This window comes from Etheostoma spectabile, chromosome 23 (genome assembly GCF_008692095.1).
Source record: "Etheostoma spectabile isolate EspeVRDwgs_2016 chromosome 23, UIUC_Espe_1.0, whole genome shotgun sequence".
Taxonomy (NCBI): Eukaryota; Metazoa; Chordata; class Actinopteri; order Perciformes; family Percidae; genus Etheostoma; species Etheostoma spectabile.
In genome coordinates this window covers 13004682-13018187 of record NC_045755.1, presented here as the reverse complement: position 1 = coordinate 13018187, position 13506 = coordinate 13004682, and the positions used below count along the sequence as shown (strand labels likewise).

The following is a 13506-nucleotide window of genomic DNA, read 5'->3' as shown; positions in this document are numbered from 1 at the left end:
CTCTCTCTCTCTCTCTCTCTCTCTCATCACTGCAGGGTCTACAGACTCCCGCCCAGCTGGCCACAGCCGGCCTTCTTTCTCATTACACTAATGTCTGAAACATGTAAAGACATCATTAGTTTGAAATGCCTCTTGCCTGTTCAAAACAAAATAAATACAGTCCTTCCCTGATGGGATCAATAAGAAACAGTGTGGCAGGAGAGAGTTAAGTTATACAATTAACAAATTAATTGTATAACAAAAGCAAAAGGATGAATCCATATCAAATTTTAAGGACATTGTGTTTATTCATCAAGTCATCAAAAATTTAAATATTTTGATCTACCAATACAAGAAACTCCTATTATTATCATCAGAAAAAAACTCTGACACTTGCTGTTATAGCATTGCTAAGGAAGAAACTTTATCTAAGTCTTTTTATGGTGCACAGCTGGACAGCTCCCATGGGCAGGAATAGTCACATCCTGTCACAAGAATCCATCATTGTTTTGGCTATGACAACACTCCGCCTGTCATCATATGGCTACTCATCCATCACTGAGAGACACTTAAAGGCACAAGCCATAAAAAAGACAGCGGCAATCTTTTCAATGTCATAGTTTCAATGTCATTCCTAAAGTTAACAGGGACTAATGGAAATTAAATGTGAAACTAAAAGTAAATTTATAGCGAAATTTATATCGTGGATGGACAAGAAGACTAGATTAAAGACTAAGAGTCTACATTTACACAATGCTAATATGCTGATGTCACGCAACAACAGGGAAATGAAACGCCACACGCCGGCCAAAATAACAGGACGGTTGTGGTTAGGAAAAAAAAAAAACGGAAAGGAACCGTCACAGGTAGGACACGCCAACAATAACGGGACGGTTAAGGTTAGGAAGAGAATAACGCGGAAAGGAACTGCAAGGTCCTGGTGAAGGTCCTGTGTTGTTTGACCCATCCACCACTCTGACCAACCTCTATGCGCAGATTTTTGGATTTTCTGCTTAGCAAATCCACCATCATAATAGCAATGTGCCAATGTAAAAATGCGCTGGGCTTTTAAAGGTAATGGGAGATGACACAGATTGGTTTATTGCATGTCACACCCAAATGATTAATTAAGACACTAAGTACAACCCTTTAAATCCATGCACCTGAATGTTAAACTAGCAAAAGTGGATTCGTACACGCCCTAAACGCACCTGCGCCAGGCGCATCACACCATGCTGAGTTAAAATAGGGCCCTAAGTCTACAGCCATGCTAGCCGCTCTGTGAGGTAAACGTTATTGTCAATCTGCTAACATTAAGACGGTATAAGGTTTACAATATTCATCATCTGAGATTAGCGTGTTAGCATGCTAACATTTGGAAAGTAGTTAAATCTTTCTTCAACGGTTGCTAAATAATTTGCTTATATGTGACATCACTTAAAAAATGTCATTTTTAATTGAAACAATAAAAAATAAAAAATACTGAAGGCATGCTAAATGTAACCAACTCTAACCAGTTTTGATAATTACTACTACTACTACTATTACTATTTTTAACGCTGCTATCGTCTCATTACTATGTAAATCAACTTCCTATTTCAAAAATGTTGCTTGTATAAACTATGGAACTTAAGTACCAAGAATATCCAGAAACTGGAAAAAGTCTACTCTGTATATTCTGACAAAAAAAAAAAACTTAAATTGTGGAGAAAAAAAAACAACTGTCTCTTGTATGTGGATGCAATATGCTTTTACAGTGCTAATTAATTCCAGTCTATGGGAACCAAATCAGCAACTTTATATATTTCATAAATAAAGGATTGAAACACCTTGGTGCACTGATACGATTAAAAAACAATTCCCTGAACTGTTGAATAATTTTAAAAAGCCTTCCAGTGTTATGAGTGGGCACACACAGCACATTCCCACATGAATCAGTGTAATAAATCAATTATATAGCTAACTACGTCTGCCTCTGTTTCGGTCTCTGACTTGTTAAGTCTAAAATGCAATAAACTTTCCACAGAAATATTTACACGGCGAATGAGAAGAATAGCCACATGTGAGCATTTTCATCTCTGTAGTTGACTTTTAACTAAAGGCCATTCCAATGTTAGGTTCAACCACTTACATGATGATGCGCGTGTGCACTGACCAAGCCTTTTTAACCTTAAATAGTTTTAAAAAGACTTTAATGATAGCTGTGGTTAATGACGTATCTAGCAGGAGTAATGAGCTGAGGTAATGATCGCGCTGCTGATGAGACATTTAATGGCTAATAAATGTGTTCCGATAACACAGCTAAGGCTAGGTGAAAGTGATAAGGCTTTGAATAATGAGTAGTGACTTGGCATGGAGTAAGCAAACAGTGTGAGTGATCATTCATGTTTTTGTGTATGACTTATCCTTCTTCTTACTACTCAAGCAAGCCGAGAAGATAATGAATGTGTAATGGAAACAATGATTCTGTGTTTTGCATCCACTTTAAACAACTGGTGAATTTCTACGTATTAGTTACTATACCAATAACTCAACTCCATCTTGGAAGCTGTTTAAGTTACTTCTCAGTGTGCGTGTCCTGTAATGCACTTTGTCTATCTTTGGAAGGTCTTGAGAATAAGATTTTTTTGAAAGTGACGCCATTTCCTCACAACGTTTTTAGTCCTGGTTTTAGAGTTAAAGGTGCTCTAATCAATATTTTGATATGAAAACATGAATCAAATGAATATGTTTAATGTAAAAGGGGTTGCTTGAAGCGATATAACCATTGAAATTATCACCAGACTCTGCTGTTCATCTGTAACTTGACACGCCATATGGTTTGTTACAAAACCTTGTGGGAAGCTGTCATTGTAAACTGTATGGAAATGGTGAAGCACTTTCAAAATACTTGGCAGGTGATTGGATGAACCATATGTCTATCAAGTCAACGATTGTTGTTTTGAACAAACAGTCGTTGTCGCATGGAGCACGTTTGTCACACACAGCGTAACCATGCCCCAAACTGCCAGTAGCTCCTGACAGGACAATGATTGGTTGAACCGCCTTGTGTTTGAACACAAACGCATTACTTGAACCCCGACAAGATGGACTTTCGTGTGATATGTGATCCCGTTATATTGTGAGAATCCAGCTGTCATGCACTGTAAACTTTTTGTTGTTGTTGTTCACTCTCACATACTTTCAAGATGCCATTTTCAGCAAACAAAAGCCTAAAACTTATAAACCAAGTGGAATCTACCTGCCCAGCACCAGACAGCAGAAAGACAAAGTTAGCAACTAGCTGGTGAACAGCTTAAAGAGAGTGCATATTAGATTTGCATTCAACCAGGGGGCTAAGTTAACAATACGTCTGTTGTTGTTTGTTGTGTTTACTACTTGTTGCATTGGCCTGAGTGGCAAAACCCATCAACTAATGCAGTTTATAGCTTAAAACTTAAGTGCGTAGTTTCAGTCTCCCCCCATGAGGAATTCTAAGTAATGACAACAAAACTGTCAGCGCGCCCACATGATACAAGCCTTCCATCATCGTGCATCTCCCCCCCCCCCCCCCCCCCAAACCCCCTCCAATGTAACGGACGTTCATTAATATCAAAAAGTTACGCACTAAAGCTTTAATATGGTTTCAGTAAAAGTTAAGCAAGATCAGGGTTTGCTAGTAGTAGTAGTGTAGGAATGCACCTGTCCCCCCAGGTATAGAACAAAAGTGTGTCTGTGTGTCCTTACGGTTTTCATGCCTACGATGGACTGCTCAACCTTGGAGACGTAGGTGACGTGGTCTTCGTTGGAGCGTAATTCCCTCTGTTGTATTCTTTCATAGATTCCCACTACCATGTCTCTGGGGATGTCTGCTCCATCGTCCACGCCTAAGAAATAGCAATGTGGAAAAAGGCTGATTACACACAAGTGTGTACACATCACAGGGTTGATGCTTTTAATTTACCAGACATGCATGTCCATCAGAAGGAATATGGCGTGACTGTGGTAAACAAGCCACAGTGTGTATACTCTGCATGGCTTAAATACAGCAAGGTGTGTGTCCATGCCACAGGATGAGACGCACGCAAACATGTACATACAACATGTAAGCATACAATATTGTTCTGACACTAAGCCTCGTTATTTGACTCGCAAAAGTGGAAGAAAATTTCTGTCGTCTTCTGTCTTTTACTGTCTCCTTCCACTGTCTCTAGGTAATGATAGAAGGCACTGTGAAAGGAGGTTAATTGCCAAGTGAAAGGTTAACACCCATAACATTTTCTGTCTGGAACGCCGTGCAGTTCAAGAGAGTGACATTTCGATGCAGGTAGCGCTGCATGTCATTAGGCTGAAGGTTGCAATCGAGATGCTCCCCATTAGATCTGCACAGCTGTACCGCGTGTGTGCTACATTGACTTTTCATTGGGGCAGGGTGTGTTTTGAGAAAATGAAGCCGCCATAAGTGATGGCACTGACAGTGAGGCATCCTGGGAAACCGCTGAGACATCGCTCCACATTATGGAGTCAGAGGGAGTGAAAGAGATGTCCAGGGGGAAATATGTGTAAAGTGTCAGATAAATAAGTGACTTTTTGTTGCTGAATGTCTCTTTAAATTGTTCTGAAATTTCCCATGAACTCCTTGTGACTTCACTGCTTTCTGTCTCTTTGCATGGTGACTACAGTTGGACAGTACACCACCACCAACCTGAAATATCTCAACAATTTGAATTTTTTTTTTTTGCAGGCTTTCATGGTCCCCAGATGATACAATTGACAAATAATCCCCTGACTTTTCCACTTGTGGTTTTGAATGAAATCTCTCGACAACTACTGTATGGACTGTGATGCAATTTAGTATACACATTCATGTTTCCCCAAAGATTATTGGGACTTTTGGTGATCCCTTTTCATGTAGCACTATCACCTGGTCAAAGATTCAATTTGTTTATTACTTTTGGTTTATAACTAAATACAAAAGGAAAAACTGACATTACCATCAGCATCAACTGTGCTCTGTGTTTAGTTATAATTAGGAACAGCTAAACTTAGAGGGTGAAGATGGTAAATGTCCTTTTTGACCCTTGCTTCGGATAAGGAAAAACTCCCCACACAAACAGGTAAAAAAACTAGCATGTCCATTGACTCTTGTTTTACCTATGGTTCTCCTGTAGCATGGGCTATGCATCTTCTCTTTCATCTCGAGTGTCAAGCTGGCTTCTCACAAGGCCTTTTGATGAAGGGTAGCCCACATGAGGACTTTCAAAGTTAAGTGAACTCCCTGTGTTAATCTGGGACAACCATCTCTGTCCAGTAACTGAGACACCATTTGAATTGTTCAATAAGCTGACATAAAGGATTAATTTATGGTGGAAGCTGGTTTATATTATATTGGCCCATTGTGGGATAGCTTTAACACTGACAGTGTGTTTTAATTGAGCTAATGAATGTTCTATGGTTCTTCATTACTATTGGTTTCTGGTGCATAATTGCATTTCATCTCAGCCACTTAGTTGATTGAGCTATTCTTCTGTCCGTGTGCATGAGAGACGTGAGTAAGAAGAAAACAGGAGAGACAAAACAGAGAGAATACAAACAAGGAAAGACAGATGAATAAACAGACCAAATGATATTTTTATCAACAAGAACGGATGGAGAGACAGAGAAAGCACAGTAAACTGAACGGAAGACAAATAGAGAGGCCAAAAGAGCCTGGCGTACTTTCATTTGCATAAGTTGCTGAAATTGATTTTCCAACCTAATTTAATTGTGGTGAACAGACTGGATGAATCTATTAAAGTTGTTCTGCATCGGCCTCAGCCTTGCCTGATTGATTGCGCAGAAGAAGAGCAAAACTACGACCGTCCTGTCTCGTTCTAAACGGTAGGCGAATGAGCACCGGTCTGCATGCGGTAGACAAGAATTACAGGTGCTTTCTACCGGAGTCACTGTGAGTTGTGAATGGGTAAAACAAAGGCAGGCAGGGATAGAAATGTAACAGTGTTTTTATCATGTGAATTTATGCAGGACAGTTTGATTGAATATCGATCCAAACACTGTTGGACACTGAATCACTTTCACCGGTTCATCTTTCTTTTTGGTGGCTTACTGAGTATTACTGATTTCTTATGATGAAATAATTTTCAGTGTCCCTTCATAGAGGAGTTTAGATGCCAGGGTTGGCTCCAGTACAGAACCATTAGAACTATATTAGTTCCAAACCATCCAGCTCGTACTCCTCAGAAAGCCTTGTCAGATGACACACACACATAAACACACCTAAAAACTAACCTGCATCACTTGAGCCAATTGTGTCAATTTCACTCCCTTAATGTCCTTGAATGTCATGCAAACAAAATACTGTGTCGCTTACCTCGTAGGTTGCGTATGAAGTCCTCCAACATCATCTTGCGGTCGGGCTTGATGTTTGGACTATACATGTCGGTGTTGAGCAGAATGATGGCGAAGGCCAGGATGAAGATGGTGTCTGGGTTGTGAAACTGCTGCACCACGTCGGGGTTACACATGCAGTAGCGCTGACTGATGGTGTAAAAAAGTGGGAAAAAACAAATTATTGTAGAGGGCAAAGAAGGTGGAAAGGAGAGGGGTGAATGTGTGTAGTAATAGATAGTAGTAGATGGGTTATGACAGTGGACACAAAGATGGAGGAATGACAAAAAGGAAGGAACAGGAAGATAGGATGTCAAAGAAAATAAGTGAGGCCAGTTATAACAGATGAGGTGTACAGAGGGAGAGATAAATTTGAATCATATAAGGGACAGGAACAGGAGGAGATAGTTAAGAAGAGATAAGATGGGAGAAAAGACAGATAACACGTTATCCTCAGATACTAAAAGCATCCTTCAACACACTACATGAGCATGAGAGTGTCACACAGAAATAATTATGGCTTTAATTTTGCTGGAGGCTTCATCTGAGGCTGTTTGCTGCCTCTTAGCAACAAGAGAACTCATGGTGAATGCTCTGCTGAAGTGGTGTGTCTCTGTATAAACACATTAGTCCCACTGGATTGGGTGGTTACATGGATCATGCTTTAACCGAGATAATGCCAAACACAGACAAATACACCCACTCACCCCTTAGTTTTTTGTGTGAGTCCACTGAGCCATGTTTAAACATTCACCAACATTTATGGGCCTGGTTGCTGGATTTATGCAGGTTGTTATTGTGTCTGAGAGAAGAAATATGAAGTTTGAAATATAAATTCCCGTATAGGCACTTTTTTGAAACAAATGCGACCAGGGGCCAGGCTTAGTTTGATGAAGTTCCCAAAAACACCCATAAAGAGGTGGAGAATGGAAATGCCTCGGCATCATGTGGTTATGGAAACCACGAATCTAACAGATACACTGGGTGCTGGCATATGTGTGTGTGTGTGTGTGTGTGTGTGTGCGTGTGCGTGTGCGTGTGTGAGAGAAAGAGAGTGAGTGTGTTAGGAAAAGAAGTGTCGAGAAGAGAGAGATAAATTGTTTCTCTGTGAAGTGAATGGACCCTTCCTGTTATAGGGGGTGAATAATACAATAGTACAACATCTACTATGTGTGAGTAATCAGAGAGTGCAATATACAGCGTAAAGTGAGAATGAGAAGGTGTGTGTGTGTGGACCCTGTGGGCTCGATGTTGGAGTGTATATACTGTAATCGTTACTTTAATCAGTCATCATTTCCACATTGGGGCTGTGGCACTGTTTTGCAGACTCACTGAGCCGCATGATTGGAATCTAATGTCTCTGTGGGATTGAGTGAAGAGTAGAAACCCATATTGATATGCATGCAGTCGGTTCATACCTTGTCACAAACACTGTTTTTAATGTGCTTTCCAACACTGCTAAAGCAACGCAATGTCATCGAAAGGGAAAAACAAAGCTTGTGTTTCTCTCTCAATAAGGGTGTCATTTTTGTCCCTACCACACTTTTATAGTTTCAGTTGTAATTCAGAGATCACTGAACCGTGTCGTCCAACTGTCCAAACAACAAAATCTGGATGGGACAAGCTCTGACTTGATCAAAATGTTAAACTGCCCATGTGAGTTAGTTATTACAGTGCGCTCACAGCATTTAAGCTTTACAAGTAGTAGAGAATGATTTGATTTTGTTTGGAGATGTTTTGACCCAGATTTATAAGCTGCCCTTCCTTATTGGTTGAGGTTGTTGGGGCTGTATGCAGCTTGTGCAGACACAACACAGGGAAAAAGTCCCCCAAATACTATGCATTTTCGGTCAAAGAAGAAAAAAAATAATAATTTAGCTGGTTTTATGTGCAGATAATTGTTTTATAAAGACGATAAACTGATCAAAAGTCAAAGATAAAGTGAAAGACTTATGAAGTTGATACAAGGAAATTTTAATTAATTTGTTTTTATGTAACATAGTACTATTGGGTTAGTGTATTATAATGTTACTTTACTAGTTACTGTATGTGGCTCTGTTTTATAGTATACTTCTAGTATTATGGAAAGCTTAATAACCAATTTAACCATACATTATTTACTATATACATACTGTACATATACACACAGTACATAAAAAACACATTTATATTACTTATGCTCGTGTTTTCTTTTTTATATATTTAAGAGCCTCTGATTTAATTGTATCCCCCCCACCCGAAGCAGCAGTGCTTTTGTGTGTATTTGTGGCGTCTCTCATACAGCATTTATTTTAGCCTGGTAATCACAAGACTTCACACAGATGCTTATTCACATCTCAGTGTCTGGAAACTGTGACTCCGCAGCAAACCGCAATTTTGCCCTTGTCTGTAAATCCTGATGTACTCTAGCACCATGCAGTGAAAACCTCAATTACTATATGCTGCTTTCTATCAAAGTGTGTTCTTATTCTGCACATAAATACATAGAAAAATGACCAAAAAAAAAAAAAAAAAATGAAGGGGTAAAACTCAGCAAAAGGCTCAGCAAGTGGATTTGGCAGTCTTCAAATTTGGCTTTTGCTGCCGTCTTCCAAACCAATTTCGCTTTTGTTACAGATTGCTAAAGATGGTGTAATCCAACAGTCATTATGGTCTCTGTGAGGATGGATTTGGGTGCAAGATTATAGTGTTGCATGATCTTTACAGTATCTAACCCTAAAAAAACACAATGGAAAATACAGCAATTGAATGTGACTGCAGTATGAGTAAATAAGGATATCTGGATGCTACACTGTGATGCAGATATGAAAATATAATCTGAATATATCTGCAGCAATTGGGAGCCGGCTCATATTTTCTTATTCATTAGCACTCTTGACGCAGCAGATACTGAGGCTGCTGGCTGCATTTCACTTTTCCCCTCTCTCTTTTTCACTGCTGCTTGAAATCCCCTTCACTTACTTCGGATATTTCTCTCTCTTTTCGTGTGTGTGTGTGTGTGTGTGCATTTTATATCAAAGCCCAGGAGCATGGGAGGCAGGCACAGAGAGGCAGTGGCGGTTACGCAACGCTGGTTATTTATAAACCTTCCGCCCACTCTCCTTTCCTTCCTTCCTTCCTTCTTTCCTTCCTTCCTTCCTTCCCTCCTTCCTTTCTTCCCTTCTTCTTTCCTTCCTTCCAAGTTTGTGCCTCATCACCCCCATCGTCCTCCCCCTCTCTATTTCTCCTGATAACACGCAGAGCCAGCCTCATGTCCAAACATTACCAGTGCCAACCTCTCTGCACACTGACTATGACAATGCCGCCGTTTTTCTCTTCATTGGGCACCTCGACAACTGTGACAGGTGGTTGTTACTCCAGAGGGGCTACGGCAAACAGTTAGCATTAACACACAGAACCACAGCTGTGCCGCAAATTGTCTCCTTGTTGCAAATTGTGGCTAGAAATTACATGCTCCCTGGCTCTTCAGATGGGCCCTCCATTGTCAAAATTTTATTGTAGCCAAGCATAAAGGAAAGAAAAAAGCAAAAGTCTGATGAGGCAGTGTGAATCGACTGCTGAGAGATCCTCTCATACATCTGTTATCAAGATTTATGCGTATTTATCTTCACATGTTCAGGTCGTGATTTCTTTATTACTCCTTGATCGTAGTGTGCTTTATACATGTCCATGTGTCTCTTTTTGCGTGCATAGCTGTCAATTTTGTCTGATTAAATCTAGTTTTACTAGCTTCTTTTAGGTTCCCTCTGTGTGTTTCTGTCCGGCTCCTTGAAAGAAACAGAAGCCTGATCTCATGAATCACATATTTACATCTGTACCTCTCAGCACGGCTTCAAAACCTGATGTTGGCATATTTCATGATCAAATAAACGTGTGAATTGTATCTTAAAGCACTGCAAGACAAGTTTGGCTCAGCAGTAATGCTTGAGGGACATCATTTAATTGCACTTTTTACATCCAAGGAAATATCAAAACACCCAGATTTACATTATAGTATAAAAAGACACCAGTAGGACAAATGAGGGATAGTTTGCATAACCCTTAAGATAATAAATATTAGTATCCAACTCCTTTAAAGCAACTATTCTCTCTCTGCACAACGTTTCTGAATAATAATACCTTTTTGACACATAAATCAAATCTCTGGTTCTTGTAGGTCCGACGGACCACTTGCCTGTACGAAGACATACAATTTGCGATGATGATCAGTGGCAGTTATACTACTCTAAAATCTTAGTAATTTATGGAACAATTGGTCCTTAAATTTATGACAGAGGTATAAAAGTGCTAAATTGCCATGACAGTGAAGTGGGTTTGCTTACTGTGGCTAACAAGCAAGTTAGCTGGACATGCTAACATTTGCAACAGGGCTGTAGTACTTGAGTCTGGACTCAGACTCAAGGCGCTTTTCTGTTGTCTCCGACAATAAGGTTTTGTTTTAAAGTAACTTCCGCTTCCATCAAAACAAAACCATTGATGAAGCACGCTCTTTCAGAAAACAGGTATTAGTTTAATTCAAAATCCATCTACAACGCGCATCGAGATTGGTTGTCTGGTATAGGCCTGGCTGCATCATATACCTCAATCATCAGGAATCAATCAGTTTCACTTTGGCCACAGACACGATGTCTTTGTACAATGAATTCTTCAGGACAAGTAATAAGTTCTAGAAAGAGAACATTTTCATTTAATACTTAAAGTAAACAATATGGCCTAATTTGATCATATAGTGTGTTACTCTGCACAAATAAAGCAAAATTATCATCTTAAAATAGAAGCCATACTGTCTGTCACATCACACGAATTATAAACAGGTAAGTAAGTGGTCATGAAGAGGATTTTTTTTTTCTGTCTCGGTATTGACTGACTCTCATTTTTGTCTTGATTTGGACTTGGACCTTTTTGGACTTGGTCTTGACTAAACCTGTTCTTGAACTTGTCATGGACTCGACGAAGGTGGACTTGACTACAGCCCCTGGTTTGCAGGCAAACATTCCTTATGTTGCGTTTTTGGTTTAAGAGAGGGTAAAAAAACCCTGTCATGTCAACGCTTTAACAGGGAAATCCAAAGCTTGATGTACCTAGTTATTGTTAAGGTATGCCTGGACAGGAAAAATGGTTAGTGTTGAATACAAAAAACCCAAATTTAGTTCTTTTGTGTGCTCCTCTTATAATACCAGGGAGACTACCGCGAGATAAACCCAGACAGCAGCTACTGCTTTTAGAATTACCTGAAGGCCTCGATAAGACGTTCCACTTTCTGGGCTTCTCCCTGGACACGAATGTGGGCCTGAAACTTCCTCAGCGCTTCGTCCAGCTCCATGCCTGAGAAGTCCATCTCATCCACCACACAACTGTTGAGCACAGTGAGGAATGGATGTGATACGGAAAGAGCAAGAGCAGTGGGAAAAATGACATAGAAAAATGACATGACAAAAAAAACATATATTAAAATGTATAGCAATATTTCAACATGATGGTCGTGGCTGCCCCTTTGCTGGTGGCATGGGTGGATCTGTGGATGTTCATGTAAGATAAAGACTCGCCTGCTTCCGAGTCACAGCAATATTAGCCACGCACATACACAAGGGATAAGACTGGGCCCGGCTATCTTTGCCGTGCCACTGCTGCCAAGACACACACACATGCACATGTACGCATACAATCCCTCAGAGCAGAAAATCCTCCTATTACCTGACAACCCCAGCTTAATGTCTTTAATTAAAAAAGCAACATATCCTGTACCAATGAGTTCAGGGGGATAAATACAACGTGTGCAATTTGGAGGTGAAATTAGGTTTTGAAATGAAAGGTGACTTTGAAAATGAATTGGAAGGTTTTAAAGTTTTCCTCGCTTTGATGTGAGGTGCTCTGTCAAAGTATAAAGTGGAATGATAATCGAACTATGAAATTAAAGTCTTTTTTTTGTATACACTCAGATCAGCTTGCATGTGGCATTCCAAACCTATCCACACTAGTTTAAGATAGACTTCTTCCACTGTTAATATCTGCCCATTCATGGTTATGGAAAGCCTACTGCTTCAGATCTTTTATTGAAACACACATACACACACACACACACCCACACACGAAGATGGATTACTGTGAACAAATCGAGTTAATGAGGTGAGTACTTGACTGTGACACATGCTGCTCCAGCAGAAAAGAGTCAGACAGCTGAGTCTACAGTACTGCCTGACGCAACCTGTTTCACAACATGATACACACCAAGTCACAATACAATTACAATTAACTGTATACCATATCATTTAGCACTACCACCACTAGTATTACAAGAACGACCCCTGGCAGTCCTCCTCTAATATATTCTATATAATATTATATTATAGTCTGATATATTTCTCATGTCTATCACTTCGACCATCACTACTGTACCTACTACTACTCCTACTACAGCTAATACAATTGTACTACTCTTACAACTACTCCAGTCACAATTAGAACTACTATTACTACTACTATTACTTGTCCTGCATATTATTCCTACTACCAATTATTGAACTAACCAACAACTACACGACCCAGAGTAGGTCTACTACTACAGTATGTCTACTATTACTACTACAGCTATACTACTACCACAGCGACAATTACTACAGTTGTTACAACTTGTAACTTGCTAATGGTGCGTTCCATTTGTACTCAAAAGTTGGATTGAAGACCTCGGAACTTGGACAACCTCGCATTACCCCAAGTTCAAAAGCCAACAAATCTTTAGTAACATACATTTATTAGCATGCAGTAAAACTAATACAGTCATTAGTTGTATACACAGTCCTGTCTAATTTCTTTCTGTGGACTTGTTACGCTGTTTGTGTGCACAAAAAACAACGTAATTCGTTGTTAACAATTGGTATTCCTAACAATGGCTAACCTGGCTAGACCCTACCCCACAATGAAATGTCGGATTTGTAAATGGAACGCATTCATCTCAGGGGTGACGTCATTCCCAGCTGCGGCTTCCGAGGTAAATGTAACGCACTAATACTATTCCAGTCACTTCTACTATAACTAACTATTACTACTACTGCTGCAGCTCCTACTGCAGTGAAACCTACTCTTAAAATATATGAACTATTATTGAATTAATTAACTATTATTAAAGTACTACTCTCTCTCTCTCTCTCTCTCTCTCTCTCT

General features: G+C 39.7%; 1 protein-coding gene across 4 annotated transcripts in view; it reads right to left on the bottom strand.

Moving 5' to 3' along the window:
* The window catches only part of iqsec3a (IQ motif and Sec7 domain ArfGEF 3a), a 102665-nt gene that overhangs the window by 13636 nt on the left and 75523 nt on the right, over nucleotides 1-13506 (bottom strand). For all 4 annotated transcript variants that reach the window (XM_032505330.1, XM_032505329.1, XM_032505332.1 and 1 more), the window contains 3 exons: nucleotides 11577-11699; nucleotides 6329-6495; nucleotides 3706-3845 (listed from right to left, as the gene is read on the bottom strand). In XM_032505330.1, the coding sequence (XP_032361221.1) occupies nucleotides 3706-3845; nucleotides 6329-6495; nucleotides 11577-11699 (430 nt within the window). The remainder of the gene's footprint in view (nucleotides 1-3705; nucleotides 3846-6328; nucleotides 6496-11576; nucleotides 11700-13506) is intronic.